This window comes from Trematomus bernacchii, unplaced genomic scaffold (genome assembly GCF_902827165.1).
Source record: "Trematomus bernacchii unplaced genomic scaffold, fTreBer1.1, whole genome shotgun sequence".
Taxonomy (NCBI): Eukaryota; Metazoa; Chordata; class Actinopteri; order Perciformes; family Nototheniidae; genus Trematomus; species Trematomus bernacchii.
In genome coordinates this window covers 22,647,804-22,665,608 of record NW_022988043.1, presented here as the reverse complement: position 1 = coordinate 22,665,608, position 17,805 = coordinate 22,647,804, and the positions used below count along the sequence as shown (strand labels likewise).

General features: G+C 40.2%; 1 protein-coding gene across 2 annotated transcripts in view; it reads right to left on the bottom strand.

The window, feature by feature from the left end:
• The window catches only part of ogdha (oxoglutarate (alpha-ketoglutarate) dehydrogenase a (lipoamide)), a 43,374-nt gene that overhangs the window by 16,861 nt on the left and 8,708 nt on the right, over positions 1–17,805 (bottom strand). For both annotated transcript variants that reach the window (XR_004554995.1, XM_034118741.1), the window contains exons 3-7: positions 17,254–17,430; positions 14,271–14,373; positions 3,437–3,552; positions 2,642–2,796; positions 215–361 (exon numbers count right to left, since the gene is read on the bottom strand). Coding sequence is in view for 1 of the 2 variants with exons in the window: in XM_034118741.1 (XP_033974632.1) it covers positions 215–361; positions 2,642–2,796; positions 3,437–3,552; positions 14,271–14,373; positions 17,254–17,430 (698 nt within the window). In the remaining variant the exon portion in view is untranslated. The remainder of the gene's footprint in view (positions 1–214; positions 362–2,641; positions 2,797–3,436; positions 3,553–14,270; positions 14,374–17,253; positions 17,431–17,805) is intronic.

The following is a 17,805-nucleotide window of genomic DNA, read 5'->3' as shown; positions in this document are numbered from 1 at the left end:
TACATGTTATTTATTTTACATAAAGCAATGTTAATTCTGTTTCCAATTAGTTTAATTCTCCCTTATAAAACAACAAAAGAACCGATAAAAATACTGTTAAAGTACCGGACCGATAAGCAGTATCGATAAGGGGAGTAGTACCGTTTAAATCTTAGAGATTTCCTACTCATTTGTGTGCGTGTACAGTATTGATACATGAATGAGTGTGTGATACCTGTGAGGCATTCCCATGACGACATTCTCCACCCCGCTCTCAGAGGATTTATCGATGATGGTTTTCAGAGCCGGGATCAGAGACTCACAGCCCTCCAGACCAAAACGTTTCTCTGCAGACCATTTCTTCTGCAGGAACTCCTCAAACCTGCACAAACACACACTTTTCAGAAACTAAATCTCACAGTCAATCGTAGGTTAGTACAGAACATTTGTCATCCCTTTAACCCGGCAGACTCCTCTCAGAGACCTGCACGGATACACTTCATCCTCATCAAACACTAGATGACATGACGGTTGATGGAAGGGCTCAGTAATATGGGTTATAAAGAGCCAAGTTATATGATCCTGACAGCGTCACCACTCCAGTAAACTCATCTGAATTTAGAAGAGTGGGAGGTGATTGTGAAAAGTTCATCCTGCCTTAACAAGCTTCAAAAATGTATGTATCATCTGAATATGGTGCTAGAGTTTCATAATCTGAAAGTTTTTGACATCAATTCATGTTAATCTCGCAATGCGCTGTGGTGTTTGGATAAAGTATGGCTGTACATTGTAATCCTGGGGTAATGCCACTGCCTTGTAGCAAAGAAGACTTACCGACTGGCCTCCATTTGGCACATGCATGTATTTGCTTGCCCCTCCTCTCATTAAATTGTCTTCTATGTGTGTAAACTTTTCTTTTCTTGGACATTTTGGTTCCGACCCCTTCACTCTGTGCTCTTTCGTCGTTTACTGCTTCCCTCCAGATATATAACAAACGCCTGACGTCTGACACATATTTTGTATTATTGGTTTATTCCACTCATGGCAATAATTATAAAACAAAATATGTACACTTTAACCCTCCTATTGTCTTCGTTTTCCCCCCCTTACTTTGGTGGTCGCGTCAAATTGGACCGGTCCTGTTTTAACTGCTATTACATTAACACAAAAAACATTAATCATCAACAAATGTCATTTAACACCCTTTCAAACTGCACATGTTGTATCAGACTACTGGTATACATGAACAACTACAGTAAATATACAAAGAATAGACACTGAACATGTATTGCGTGTGCCAGGTGTGATCCATGTGGGGGAGGGGCACATAAGAGCGGGACATGTGTCAAATTGTTCTGTGTGTGTTTGTGTGTGTGTGTGTGTGTGTGTGTGTGTGCCAGGTGTGATTCCCATGGGGGCATTGGGCACATAAGGGGGACACACACACATCTAGAGTGTGTGTGTGTGTGTGTGTGTGTGTGTGTGTGTGTGTGTGTGTGTGTGTGTGATCTGATCCGGATGGTTACTAATTCCTTTTCTTTATGGCGGGAACACCATGGGTGTTTCAAAGTTGACTAAATCATGCAAAATTCTATGAAAGTGGTGATCAGCAATGTTATATGTTCAAATGTCTACTGTGAAGGATATCATAAAGCCTTAATGCAGTCAAATGTAAAACAAAAAAGTTACGATTGATGAAAGTAGTAAATCGGTCAGATTTGACCCGAAGACAACAGGAGGGTTAAGGAGTTTTTTTTGTAGCCCATGATGGAAAGGAGCAGGGAGAAGAAAGTCTTATTTTAACTGCCCCTTGTTCGAAAATCGATGGTCTGTCAATTACAGCTGCTTACACATACTTACAGTAACATGAAATCAAGATCACAATGAAAAATCAGCGAAACAGGTTACCTGACAATGCTGACATCTTCATGCCGTCTTATTATTCTTTCTTTAGACATTTTCTTAAACCTAAAGATGTTCATACAGCCCTTAAAGTCATTTGGTAAAGAATTCCACCGTTTAACAGCAACTACAGAGATACACTGCTTTAAAGTGAAAACTGATGCTTAAAGTTACATTCACTTGTTTGTTGCTCATCCCCTGAGTTTAAAACAAGTTGATTTTGTATATTTGCTGGTAGTATTCTGTGTTTTGCTTGATCTACACGTGTGTGAGAGAGGAGGAGAGGGAAAAAAAGCTAAATTCCAACACCCACTGTTGGGTGATATCGATTTAGTTATTTCACAAATAACAGAAGAGCAACAATATATATATATATATATATATATATACACACACAGGGTGGTCCTTAGTGCCATGTACATTTTAAAATTCATTTATTTTAAGCTCCAACCACCGGAATTCGTTATGATCGTCAAGAAAACTCTCCTGGTGAATTTTATTCAAATTCCAACAACATTTACCCCTCCCTCATCAACCTTGAAGTTTAGCCTCAGTAGGGTGGTCCTTAACATTGAAAGTCGAAAGTCTAAGCTCCAAGAATTCATTCTATTAGTCAAGAAAACTCTCGTGGTGAATTGTTTCCTCAATCTGACAACATGTACCCCTCCCTCATCGACCTGGGCTGCCACACCAGCAGCCACGGTGCTGCAACTGAGGCTAAACTTCAACTTCATATATATAGGGATGTTGCGATGATTACCTGGTGGAGCGGACCATGCGGGCCAGCAGCGTCCTCTTCTCCTCCAGATCGAACTGCATCACTCCCGGAACCTCAAACTTCTGTCTGATCCACTGACATTGCTCCAGGTCGTTGATGAACATGAACTCCACCCCAATGTGCTGACAGTACGCCATCTGACAGAGAGAGGAGAGGAGTTTCACCTGTACAGCCAACTTTCACACTCACGTTGGAATATCTTTGGTCTGGATCAGGGATGTCAAACATACGGATGACTTTGCACAGTGTTAAAATGACAGAGGAGACATTTACTGCAATTTTATAAACTTTGATGTATTGTGTATGTATACATGTAATACATTTATAAGACATGGGGTGACTTAACCTTCTTCCTTAATAGTTCCCACTGTAGTTTGTATGGTGGTTTTCAGGATTACTACACAGATGTGGAAATGAATGTAAAATAATTTCTTCTTGACAAGTTGTTCTGATCGTAAAGTAAAATACTATATTGTTCATTTCTGGATACTTGTGATTAAATGTGTTGTGCTTTGTAATGCACATGTGGAAATGATAAACTGAGGCATAATATTTGTTCCTGAAAAAATGTCAGGTTGTTCATAGTTCATTAAATGTCAACATCTTTAGAAAGTACTTTTGCACTAAAACAAAGGGGACAATTTGGAGTTATTTATAGGTTATTATGCTGTGATTTTACTGCTCCGGCCCAAATGAGATTCAATTGGGCTGCATGTGGCCCCTGAACTAAAAGCAGTTTGACAGCCCTGCTTTACAGGGAGCTGCGTCTGAGTTTACCTCCAGTCGGCGGATGATCTCCTTCAGCGGCAGGGCGGTCTCCGAGCCTCCGATGAAGGTGGTGGTGGGCAGCCGGAACACCTTTTCCAGGTCGGACTCATCCAGACCATAGAAACCTATATGTCCCATGATGCACCAAAAGGACGGAAGGGGGGTAGAGGGAGGGAAGGTACAAAAAGAGGGAAGGAGGTGAGAAAAGGTTGCAGGACAGGGCAGAAGGGAGGGACACCAAAGAGATGGACAGACCACACAAACAAGGCCGTGGACGAATGGAAACATGCAATTTATGAGTAAGTGAAGAAATGTGCATTAGAAAACACAATATGGAGAATATGCAGCAACATTGAGACATTATCCCAAACATGCAGACAGGAGAGGAAAGAAGAGGACAGAGTGGAGAGTAGTGATGGAGGCAGTTTGACAACAAGAAGGGTGAGGATTGTGGGGATCAATACAAATGAATGAGAAAGTAAGGAGAGACATAGTTAGTATCATTCATTAAAGCTAATCAAACATCAGACCAGACCTGAAGGAGCTCAGGATTAGCCTGCTTTATGCTTCATCTTTATATTCAGACTCAAATCGGACTTTTTGTTTAGATTTACGGCCCGTCCACACGGCGGCGTGCGTTGAAGCTTCAACGCTTCTGCCCATTCACTTTGAATGGGGTGACGTCACACTTTGCCGAACTGCATTGTGGTTCCGTCGCTTCGCTTTGCTCGCTTCAAAAGTTGAGCAATGTTCAACTTTTGAAGCTTCGACAGAAGCGTCAGCCAATCAAATCATATGCCAGTACAAGCTCTAGCCAATCAAACCGCGTGCTTGTGTGTCCGGGGCAGGAGATTCATGTGATTGGTTGTTGGTCGAGTTTCAGACACGCCCACCGGCAAGCTTCAACGCACGCCGCCGTGTGGACGCTGCGTTAATGCGGATGAATCAACCAGTGAAAATATTCCCCAAGATATGAACTATTCCCTCTTTCTTTTTTTCCGATAGACAAAACAGTGCCCAGCTGTTTTAGGAAATCAATCACACTTATAAATAAAAGGAACTGAAAGATTGTGTAAAGATCGTTTTCTTTAGTAGGAACCATTTGGCATGGAGCTAAGAGCCGCAGGCAGGAAATGTTGAGAGGGACAAACATGTTGTTGTTTTGAGTCCGGAAATGAGATTTCTTGAGAAGAAAAATATAGAACACTAGAAAAATAGTAAACTGTGTAGTTTGATTAAACTCTGTTGCACAGATTATTAAGAACAAAAGCAGAGTATCGATAGATAAACATCGACATGACTACAATAAAATGTCAGCTCAAAGGAGGTTAAACTGGAGTTAAAAAATAAGCAGCATCAGTATATAATATTCAACCCCTTGAATATGTCTACATTCCTTTGACACAATGAACATTGGTGTGTGGATAGGTTTTGAAACTCCTGGGGGTAAGACAAAAAAAAATAAGAAAGTTATTCTTATGATGCAACAGAGTTTTTATAAACTTTAACATTTGATATGGTAGTTAATGGCAAGAGGCAAATCATTTCTTTGATCCTTTTTAACTGTGCTATGAATAACACATATCATTGTCAAATTGAAAGTGAATGGTTTGTCCCTGTCTTTTGTGTCTATTGCGTGTCAAAAGTATTTTCAATCCTGTTCTATAAGCCACTAACACTAGCATGGCTATAACCTTAGCATGTTTGACTTTCAAAACAGGAGAACAAGTATTCAAAGAGGGGAACTTCCCTACAACTCTGGCCAAGTCTGGTCTTGTAAGTGCATCCCAAACAAAACACACAGCTTCAGCAAAAGAGGAGGTTATGACGTAACTAACTCATCTTAAGCAGGTGTAGTGTGTGTATTTCACACTTTTATACTTTTTACTACAAACAGGCTTTTAAAAAAAATGTAGAATTAACTTTGAAATGTATAAACATCTTAACACAATTCTAACAGGATGTGGACCACCATTCCTTTGAAATAAAGAAGGACTGCAGAAGGGGAGAGACAATGCCTCTCTTTATAACAGAAAGTAAAAGAAGTTCCAAACAGAGCAGCAATGTGTTCATGACAGCGGCGATGAACATGAACATGTTGGGGGGGTTATGGGTATTTAATTGGTTATTTCTTAACTTGAAACTGATTATGGGATTATTAGTGGAGGATGTGTTATGAAGGAGAGAAGAAAAGAAGGAGAGAGGAAGTAGAAGAAGTGTTTTTTGTGTTTGTGTTGGGGAAGATAGAGTCTTGGACCCAGGTTAAACCCCTGTGCACTGTAAATGATCCTTAAATCCAACGACGGGACCACCTTAAGGTGCTGTAAAGGTTGGGTTTATTTGCTGACATCGCACGTCCTCAAATGTGGCTATTGCAAATGACACGAGGCAGGTCGTGCAGCCCTTGTATGAAACTCCTCAGAAACACCACAAGTCACAAACCAACAACGGGGCTAACAGCCAAGCTGGCCAATCAGAAAGCTCCGTCTCAAAGACAGCAGGCAGATGGATCCAGCTCAGGCTTGCATTCACTATCCTCACCTCTCCCCCCTACAACCTCTTCACAACTGCCTATTAGGGCCATCATAGGTAAAATACAAATGTAACCTGAGAGGGGGAGAAAATATGCATGTACCGAAATCATATTTCATATTATTTTGGGGGCGGTTTTGGCACAGTGGGCTAGAGCGTTGATCATCAGATCAAGAGGCATTGGTGAACACCAGTTCGAAACCCGACTTGGCCGCCACTGCGTCAGGCCGTTGTGTCCTTGGGCAAGACACTTCACCCTAATTTGCTCCTGTGGGTATTGTCCACAGTAATGACTGTTATGTGTCATTGTAAAGCGCTTTGAGCACCGGGAAAAGTGTTCTAATACAAATGTAATGCATTATTATTATATTTGTAAATAACGTGACATTGATATTCTCTGAGATTAAAGACATTTTACAAAATCAAAATTCCGATTATTTTTTTGGTTTATCCCCATAAATGTACCACTTAATATCAGAGAATATCCAGGGTTTTTAGACATTCCCCCCCCGCTCTCTTTATTCAGTTGTATTTGTTGTTACCTAAATTGGCCCCAATATGCCGTCGTGGAGGGGAGAAGAGGAAATCCAAAGCAGGACGACACGCTTCTTTTCTTAAAAGGCATTTTCACAAACAGACACAAAGTGAGCCGACACTAAACTGTGAGCAGTAGTCTGACTCTGGAACACAACAACACTCAGTTTACTGACGTTTCTCAGGATAACAGATTCACAGCTGCAGGGCTCAGTACAACCATTTGAATTTATGCTAATTTAATAATTTCATGAGCTGGAAATGAGTGCAGTCCAGAGCGGTTATCTCCAACCATCAAGCAGGATGTATAGAAGACAATCAGACCTTCTGCAGGAGCAAACTAACTGAACACTTAAATTATATTATTAACATTTTAAACTGTATACCCCGGTTATCTAGGCCCTTTGTTTTGTTTAATGTATACCATGTTTATCTAGGCCCTTTTTGTTTTTTGTTTGATGTATATATGTCACACTGTAGGACTGCGGGAAACGATATTTCGAGATTTCTGGATGTACAACATGTAGAATTCTTGACAATAAAGCTGACTTTGAACTGATAACTCAGTTATCTGGAGGCAGCCAGCTAGAAACCAGCAGGTGAGATAAAAGCAGTGAGGTATAGAAGCCCATTTCTGCCAATAAAAAAAAAAAGGATTTAGCCTTGTATTTAAAATGTATCTTAAAAATATTGATTTAGTTACTAAAAAACATTAAGTTTCCTTATTTATTTATTTTACCTTTTAGATAATGTTTTATTATTATACAATACCAAGTCATTCTTACGAGATAACTCATTATTTTTGAGATACTGACTGAGTCATTATTTGGAAATGCTTTTGAATATTATTCTGGCATGCAAAGTCATGATTATAAGAGAATCAGTCAATATTTTGAAATACTAATCATTATTTTGAGTGTGACAAATACTACGTTAGAAGAACTACAGTTGTGTTGGTGGCTGCCAATATCTTTTTCATTAAAAACACACTGATGTTAGAACCATTTTTTGGCTTACTATTAATTTCATAACTTTATATCTTGTGGATGGTTTGATTTTTTTATTCTTGTTTGACTGTGTTGGATGTCTTTTATTTAAGAGATTTTTCTGTAAATCAATCGAAACTTTGTCTTTGGAAAAGTTCTACATGATTGACAAAGGTAAAACAATAGTTCAGTATAAAGAGGTGCCCATTGATTATATATTTGAGGATTTTAGAAAGGTCTTGATTTGGTTTAAAGCCGAGTCATTCTGACAGAGATGAAAGTTAAAATATTTCAATCTTGTAATAGCGAGTAGAGAAAAAGATAATAGATGTTTTTGTTAAATGAATATTCATATACTTGAAAGGATATTATGACCTATGTTTTTGCCTACAGCTCTAGAAGACCTGATTCAAGCCGAGCATGGAGTTAGATCAAAGACAGTAAACTTAAGCATCAAAAGAAACAAAACTGGAACCGAAAAGAAAACATTTGCATTAAAACAATGTTAAGAGTGGTAGAAAAGGTATTTGTCCAAAAGGCCCAGAAAAGTGCCATTCTCTCTTCTCTGTATGTGATTTTTACGTTAACTCGACAACTCAACACAGAAACCTCTACAGTCTGTTCTACGGTACTGGACAGAGCGGGAGCTAGCAGCAGCTACAAGGTGACAAAGCTAACAACAGCCCAAACATACAGGAGACATTCAGAGGTCACTGACAACTTGTACTGGAGCAATTTGTACATTTAGCTGTAGAACAACATGTATGTGTTTATGAATTTCCTCTGAATGTTTCCTGTTTATCGAGGCATTCAAGGGATTTTACGCTCTACTTCACTGTCTGATATCACCAAGAAAACATACAATCCTCCACAGGAGTAAAGAACAGTGAGCCTGCAAGTATTAGCTGTCACCAACACACGGTGATCTCTTTTTTATTTGTTAAAGGAGGCTTTGGTCAAATATATATATGTAACGCAATGACCCTGGTTTCTTTTTGGAAAGAACATAAGATCATGTGAAAACCACAAGAACATACTTTTTTAAATGTAAAAACACTTAGCATCTATTCTTAAGCGTTACATTTTTTTTATTGCATTGTCTTGTATCTTCAATTATTTTTTGACTGTTTTTACATTTTGTAGAAACGACAAATTATTTTTGTGTTTATAGTACCTATTAAGTTTGTTTTTCATCCTTTATTTATTGACTCTTCTGGCTGCTGATTTTTTAGGGCGTTTCAGAATCATGAGGAGTTTGTCTCAAATGTATTATATTGAATTGTATCATTGCATTTTATACAGCTCTTTGGTTGTTTTAAGTCTTTCAAATGACTATTAGAAAAACATTTTGGGCCCTACGTCTCATCGTGTTTGTCCGTCACACCTAAAAGACTTGTGTTAATCTCAATAAAGCTTTACTGGATAATAGAAATAACTGATATTCTGGATTTCACGTTTATCTGTGTGTTTTTATACCCTTGTGCTGTATGTTTTGGTATTAGCAGTGACTTTAGTGATACAAATATTTTTGGCAAAAATGTGACTGATCCATATTAAGTAGATATAGTGTCTTTGTTCAAGTCATTATCACATTTGAACCTGTTGGATCGGTGATTCCATTGATTTATTATCTTATCATTAAACAAACACTTCTTGAAACCATTGTGTTTAAATATAACTATTATAACAAATTTAAGTCGAATTCGAATCGAATTGTGTCGTTTTTTTAGGGTCTTTACTTCCCAGTTTAGTCTAAGCAGTGTTGACAGTGGGTCCCCAAAGATGCTGATATTGGCAGTCAAGATTCATTTACTCCTGTGGAACCAAGTTTCATGAAAGCAAAGAGAGCAACCCAAATGAATACTCTCTTTTCTTTTTGTGAGTGCAGCGACCTCTACAGGGAGCCCAGAAAGTCTTTCTGGGCTCCCTGGAGACATGAAATGCACCGTCCTGCATCTACGGGCTTCACAGCAATGTGCAGTGATGCACTAGCGTTGTCTGTTCTCGTACCTCCTACCGTTAGGCTTCTCAGTCTCTCCTTGAACACAGCCACGTCTGGAAGGGTCACCAGCAGGGGGCAGCAAAGGGAGAAACACCCGGACACCGTTAGGGACCAACACCCGCTCATAAACCTATGGCCATTTTACACCACCTTCACAACCGTCTACAGCAGGGGTCTCCAACCTTTTTTAGGATGAGAGCTACTTTCAAAAAATAAAACAAGTCGTGAGCTACTTTTACTCCTCTTTTTTTTGTTTTTTGTAGTCTATATATTTAGCACATTTTAACATTATTATATGCTTACCTTTAACCTGTGTGTCTGTGGGACCCGTTTTCAGTGTTTACTAAAATAAAATGTATGCAATTTCATTATTTTAACCTGCTTTATTTGGGGGTGGACCTCACGTCCTCTAGGGCAGGGGTTCCCAAACTTTTCAGCCCGCGACCCCAAAATAACAGTGCCAGAGACTGGCGACCCCTGTCAAGGGGGGGGGAGTTTTCCGCACTCTCGCGGGAATATCTCCGCAATGGAGCGAGCTTAAAGTGGACCTATCATGCTATATTTGAACAATATATTGTAGGGCCATACCTATATAAAGTATATAAATATAGATTTTTTTCAAAATACCAAACAGATCCTGCATTTTAAGCCATGCCTCATTTCGCTCTATTTGCTGTTCTCCAGCCCTGTTTTTGCAGGGGGCTGATTCTGTGAGCTGCAGCTAACCACGCCCCTCTGCAGGAGAGGGGAGCGTACTTTGAGATCAGCAGCTGGGCTCTCAGAAGAGGGGGAGAGAAAGAGATCTCCGTCCTCCGTGTTTTATTATATAGAGTCATTATTCATTTGTTTTAAAGCTCAATAAATAAATAAAGAAGACCTTTGACCGGCACTTTTCTAATTTTGTCCGGAAGATTTAAACTTTAACGGACATGTTGACCGGCGAAAAAAAATCGAACTGAAACTCTGCCGCACGGTCCCGTCGTTCCTTGGAAGAGGCGGAGAGGTGGGTGTTTGTCATCTGCTGGTGGACTAACCGGAGAGAATTACAGTGCTTGCCTCGACGGGGAGGGATTGCATTGAATTAAAGCAGCGGGAGCAAACGCTTGCCTCGGGGAGGGAGAAAAAGAGCCACAGCGGAGAATAAACAGAAGGGCAACCATGGCAACCATGCGCGGGAAGTCTTCTTCGCTGCTTTTGTGGCAGACTACAGCGCCACTTACAGGCCTGGCATATGTACTACAGCGTCTCCAGCGCTTTCGAGCGGCAATGGCCGGCCGTGGCCCAACCCCACATTCCCCTGATAGGTGGAGAGTTGGCCATATAGGCGGAGCTCCTCGTTCCTGACATCAGAGAATTTTCAAATCTGTATCAGTCTGCATCAGATCCGTTGCAGTCCCATTTTTAGAGATTTGGGTATGGAGGAAAAGAGAGAGGGTTGTGTTTTCTGACACTTGGTGAGTTCCCTGACACACCGGGGACACATATTCATGTATAAAAGACGTGCAAAAGTGCATTTTGCATGATAGGTCCCCTTTAAGTTTCACTTTCGATTGCATGATATAGCCCAGCGCAACACCTTCGTCAAACATGTTGCCACTTGTTTGTACCATTTTCAGGCGATTTGTAATCTGTTCTAGAAAACGATGTGTTTTTTTGGATTTCAAGAAGCATATAGAACAATCAATGGATGTATTTTATAAATAGGCAGACCATGCAGGCCTCAGAGAGTTAAACTTGGGCCTGCGACCATAGTTTTACTGTATTTTGTTTTGAAAATCCACAGCGGAGGTTTTTATTGGTTAAGTGGTCCTTGGTATGAAGAAGTTTGAGAGACACTGCACTAGTGGATTGTCAAAGGGGGAGCCTCGCTGCGGGGAAATTATACAGATGGCTAGTCCGCCCCTGAAAAATGTCTATGCACACGTTATTATTAATAATAATTTTTTTAAAACTTGTTAAAAAAAAAAGATTAACCCCTGCTCTAGGGGGAAGATTTGTTTTTAAATGTTGAAGTGAAATGCATCAATCTGGTGCACTTTGAGCACAAAATGAATGTATGGATACAGCTCTCAACACTCAGATGAAAGGGAGCTGTATACTTTTCAATACTCCAAACATCTTTAGAATATGATCACAACCAATAACAAATCATTTAAACTGGTTTATTCTTATCTTATGTTACCTAGTTAGCTTCTTTCTTTCTATTTATGCATATTTTACTAATCACTCCCCTTTTAATCTTTGTTCTATTTCTTTTTTTTACTGTCCTATAGTACACATTGGAATGATTTCTTACTTTATACAACTATATTAAATAGATAAAGGTGTGCTCTCTCTCTCTCTCTCTCGCTGTGTGCTCCTCCGTGGCGATGACGGCTTGCGTTAAAAATAATAATAAACATATTTGTAAAGTAGGGGGACACAAACGGGATTTCGAAAAGTGGGGGGGGACATGTCCCCCCTGTCCCCAGTGGAAATTACGCCATGCGTATGTGTGCGTCAAGTGCAATAAATATGTAGTAAAACTCTGCCCCTCATGTGCTGTATAGGCTGGCATGACTGTGCTGGGGCTGATGTGTTGTGTAGATTCTGCCAGAAGGAAAGGTCACACTCCTTATGAAGCGGTGAGCTGCCGCTCCACATTGCTTTTCTTCCCGACTGCAACGCTGGTCCCGCAAATCAAGCAAGAACGTGATTGGTCGGTATTCATTGTGGGGTGGGGGGAGGAGGGGTGTTAGATAGATATAGAGTTGTAGTAAGTAGATAGAGTTCGCTATGATTTAGGTTTCGTTTATGCATAGGGTAGATTCTTTTAATTACATTTCCTTTTTTTGTGTGAGTATTTTTTACATTTTGGATTTGCTTGGCGAGCTATTTATTGAGGGCTTGCGAGCTACCGGTAGCTTGCGATCGACGTGTTGGAGACCCCTGGTCTGCAGAGCAGAGCACAGCACCGGCCCTGGCATCTCAGCGTCTCCACCACCTTTTTATTCGTTAAGAGAGTCCACAGGTTTGGTTTTAGAGTGAAGTGGTAGAGAACAATGGATGCGGTCAACACCATGCTGCGATACAGAAGCCACACCACAACCATCCGACCCACCCAGGGGGGTCCCAAACAGAAAGCCATTCAGGTCACAGCAGGGACTCGGCTTATTCCTGAACACGACACTGAAGTCCTCTGTTTTCACACAAAAATGTAAATACACAAACCTAGGCAAGCCTCGTAAGGCAAGTGTGAGAACAAAGAATCTGGTGATTTATTTTCCTAATATGATCTAAATAGAGTGGTGCAGGAATCAGTCCTAAAACCCGGAAGGTTCCCTTGTATTAAAGACGTTTTATTAAGTGTGTTTTAATAAAAGGTCTGTGGACATAAAATACTTCAGTAAATATGCCACTTGTGAATGTCTGAAGATTCTATGTGTTATAAAAACAATGGTTGCTAACAACATTACATATTAGCATCATCGCCCCAAAAATGAGGCGCATTTAACTTAGTGGTGGTGACGTGAAGTCATGGGACGTGATGTAGATCATCTATAGGTTAAGTATAGGAAGTCGCCACGCAAGAAGATTATTATCGGCTTGTGATTGTAATCTTACCCTGCTGTTAGTTAGTAGTTAGCTTTTATTAAATATATAACTGATGACAGTAAATGTACATTGTATGAACCCAGTACAGCGACCTGCCAACAAAACAAGCTGCAGGAATCAGGCAAGCTATAACAGCTGAGACCTAAGTCACGTCAAAGCAGAAGCCAAACCATGAAAAGCAAAATGCTAAAACCATGTCTCAACTAGCAGCAGCAGGCCATCAGCTCAATGATGCTGCACAAAGTCAACAGCTCAACCGCAGATAAATCCTTAGAGCCCAAAGGATGTCAAACTGCATCTCACAACTCTGCATGTCTCCACTTAAGGTCTGCTCTGGAGCTTAGAACCACACCACCCGAGCTTCCTCAGCAAAAGGAGTTTGGATGCTTAAATATGCTTTGTCCACGTTGGCTTATTATTGACTCTAAAAACCCCGTGGATGTCCCTTAACATGTGCATAAGGATTACTTCCACAACACTTGAGGACAAAATCTATTTCTGCCAAAGTGAATCCAATTAAGATCTTTGCTGACAGTCCTCCCAAACAACGTGACCCAGGTTTAAAAAGGCGTTTTGGGGAAGGTTAGGCCCTTTAAAGGGGACTGTTTCACATCAGTAAGGTTGAAAAACAAGAACGTTTCAGAAAAATGTAATGTATACATTTTAATGAACGGACTATCCAATGCTAATGGGGATCCCAATGAAGACAAAGACAACAACAGTTTTTGGTTTGAAATGTTGAGACATTTGTTGTATACAAGGGAGTTTCAGAAACTTTTATCTAAAGACTGTTTATAGTTTATGAAAACATAACGCAAATAATCAAACTAACAAAACATGATTAGAATAGGTTTTAGGAACATTGGTTGTGAACGAGAACGTTCCAGGAACACTCAAGTGATGAAGAAGGTTTTAGGTTTCAGTAAGAGTCTCTGAAACATATATCGTACACAAGAATGTTCAAGAAGTGTCTAGTTCAGGATAAAGTTTCAGAAACATCATTGTACACAAGAAGGTTCAAGAAGTTCTCCTGATGTACAATAAGATTTCAGTTTTAGAGGGAAAGTTGTTTCTCTAAGCTCGTCTAAACTTCAGAGAAAACAAGGCAGCGAGGCAGGCCAGGAGACGACAGGGGGGGAGGGGGGGGGGGGATAAAGAGACGTTGTGCTTGAGTTCTAAGGGTTCAGCTTCTCACCCAGCTTGTCGGAGGAGGTGATAATGTCATTGGGGACACACGAATCCAAATCGGCGTCCATGATGCCGAGGGGGTCCAACTGGGCCACATGGTGCCCTCGGATCTACAGGGAGTGACAACAGCACAGAGCCCCCCAAGGACAGCAGGAGTGGGAGGAGGAGGTGGACAGGACAGAACGTAATGAAGGAGAGGGTGAAGAAAAAAGGAGGAGGACGACCATACAAGATGCAAAAAAAAAATCCCGCAAGAGATGAGGATGAGAAGCAGGATGGAGTGGAAGATTTGAAGAGTAAAAGTAAGGAAAGATATAGAGAAGGAGGAGCGCCAGAATAGAAACATTGATACAAGATCGGACACAAAAACAAGGAAAGAAGGACAAAGTTTGAAGACAGAAGGGTTAGAAGAGGAAGGAGGGAAATAGAAGGGGGGAGGGGGGATGGGAAGAGCATCATTAACACAACAAGCAGGAAGTAGTTTGTCTGTTCTCTCAGTGCCGGCGTTCTCACCAACGTCCTGGAAGCCGGTATTCACCGGAGCATCATCAAAATTCACACAGCTGATTTCCAGAGGATCCAAACTGGCATTGTGATGCCCCATCACCTGCACATACACACACCTGGTTATCACAACACACACACCGCTGACAGGGAGGCCTGGTTCCTGGAGGTCTTCACAGGTCTTTGTTTGTTTCACCATTATTTCATTTCAATAAGTTGATTGAGATTGCATAATAAGGCAAGTACAAATGGAAATTCAGCAGGATAATAACTGTGCTTTCGTGGTTTAAACAGAGACCAGATGGAACTGATTGAAGTAATCCTCCTAACGCAAGTATTATTTTGTTTTTATTCTATTTTTTCTCATTTCATTTCATAGCAAGACCGAACTACCTGAAACCAAAAACAATTGTCAACTTTTATTTAAATTACATACAACAGTTGTAGATGTTGACAGATTTTAGGAATTAAGTTGTGGACGAAACATCTGACAAGGTGTGAAAAAGATAGCATTAGCTAAGAGATGTCAGATTAGGACTCCTCAGTCATCCATTAAAGCAGAATGAGGGGAATGTTGGCTACAGGGTCCAAAACATGGTCAAGAGGCAAGTGACAACTCTGGTTCTGATAGTTTATAATCAGACAAACCTTTCAATAATGAAGAAGAGTTGGATTCTTCTAGCAAGATAACAAATATGTTACCAGACTAAATACATTAATCTTGACTTTAAAGTCAAAGGGCCAGAGGGACAGAAAAGGCGAGGTTCCTCTTTCATCGTTACACCGTTGGCATTTTCAGTGGGAAGTGGTACTTGGATTGTTAGGTTTGGTACCCTCTGTTATATCCTTCTGACACCAGTTGCCTTTAGGGAAAGTGCTTGTCCACTGCTCCTACAGCGTACTGTCTAAAACACCTTTACTGGCTGTTGGAACTCGCTGGCTGTATTTGCTGCAAAAGGTGAGCTATCCCCAAACCTTCTTATTTTTTATAATGAATAAAACACACCTCTTCAGATTGGCTTTTAATTTGGGAATTATGTTGTGTTGCTGTTTTAATATTTTTTATTCTATTTTATCTCGTTTTATCACCACTGTAAAGCGTCTTTGAGCACCTGAAAAAGCGCTTTGAAATTAAATGAATTATTATTACTAATAAGATTTACCAAAGTTGCCAGTGGGTAGAATATTACTACCTCCAGCAAAAGGATGACACCTATGTAGGTATGATGTAAACATAATGTTCAATGTAAATGAATGATTATTCAACACCTATTATTACATGGCTTAGTTGAATACTCGATTCTGATTGGTCAATTCAGAACACGTGACACATTGTTAATCCAGAACAGACAGATCGCTGTCAAGGACTTATTGACCGTTGTTAAGGACGCTCACATCTGCACAAAGAAGTCCGGTCGATTTATCTGTATACAGTTTGGTTGAAAAGCAAACTGCATGCAGATCTAGATCCCTCCGCTTCGCGTCGGGCTCCTGATCAGCCGGTCGGTGTTCTTTTCCCCATAATGACCGCGTCGCTGCACATTATCCCTTTTATAACCATTACATTTAAAGATCACTGGAAATGTTGAAAAAGAACAAACAGAGCATGTAGGCACAGTTTCAGCATTCAGTTTGCTCCCCTGAGCTCCATGACGTTCTGGGGGGTCAAAAGTTAAATATCACAACAAACAATCAGACAGAAAAATTGTTTTTTGTTTTTTTAAATCCTAATGTCCTACAAATATCACTAGAAAATAAATATATTTTGAAAACATTTTTATTGAATTAAAAGCTCAAACTTGAAATGAAAGTACAGCATCAATAGTTCCATATGGCTTCTAAGTTGGAACCTGCTTTCTTTATGTATTATGATTTAAGGGCGACACCGGTATGGCCCTTCAATAGGCCTCTTTTAATAAAGGCCAGTTTACCCTAAATCCTAGACAATAAAAACAAACACTCTTAAATGTTGAGTATTCAAACCCCTTTTGCTCAGGAAAAAAAAATTATAGTTAAAATAATACAAATAAAAACAACAAATCATTAAATAAATGTCCATAAATCCATTTAGAAATCAAAATAGACGATGCAGAACTTGGTTCTTGGTGATTCTGAGAAAAAAGTCTAACAAAAGTAGTTTGTACATTTATGAGGAACATCATTGCTTCACTTCAACTTAACCTCATATAACCACAGACAGATTTAGCAATGACAATATGTTGGGGGTTTTAGCCCAGGATAACCATATTATCATAAGCATCCACACTTAGAAGAGACATTGCCTTGAATTCAGAAGAAAACCACATACTGATTGGGAAAAGGTTAGATTTCTCTTGTAAATGTGTTATGTAAATCTCAGAGAGTTTCTGAGATATTTCTCTGAGTTTAACCACTTTATCCTACAGCTCTTTAACTATTATTATTTTGCCCTACAATGGCCTAAACACGCTATCAAATGAACCTAACAAGTGTGTTTGTTAGCGTACCTGGTAGGCCCTGATGAGGGACTGGACCGCCAGGTGGTCCTCCACCAGCTTCTCCACGTTGGGCTGCGCTCCAACCAGAGAGGAGAGCTGAGGAGCTGCAGACAGACCCAGAGGAGACTGGTAGGCGGCGCCGGGGGGGGCGCCGGCGTTAGCATTCCTGAAGAACACATCCCATGACTGCAGAAGAAAGAAGAAAAGATATGTTTTGATCAAATGATGAAAGAAGAAGAGTTTATGTTGTAGCAAGACAGGGGAAAATAACAACAAAAATAAACAGATATCCCTTCCATGACTAAAAGGGAGCGGCTAACCAAACCACACCTGAGAGCTGGAGGAAGGTCATCAACACAATATATCACACTTGTGCCCTGTGGAAAAAGGGAGCTCTCACTCAACTGCAGACAGGGCTACTGTTTTATGCGGGGGGAAAAAGTGAAAAATATACTCTCATGGTTGGAGTTGAAATAAAAAAGTAAAGTGAAACTTTTTGTTGTCACCCTCCCCAACATTGTGTATATCACCAATCTAACATGTTTTAAAAGGTTTAAGAAA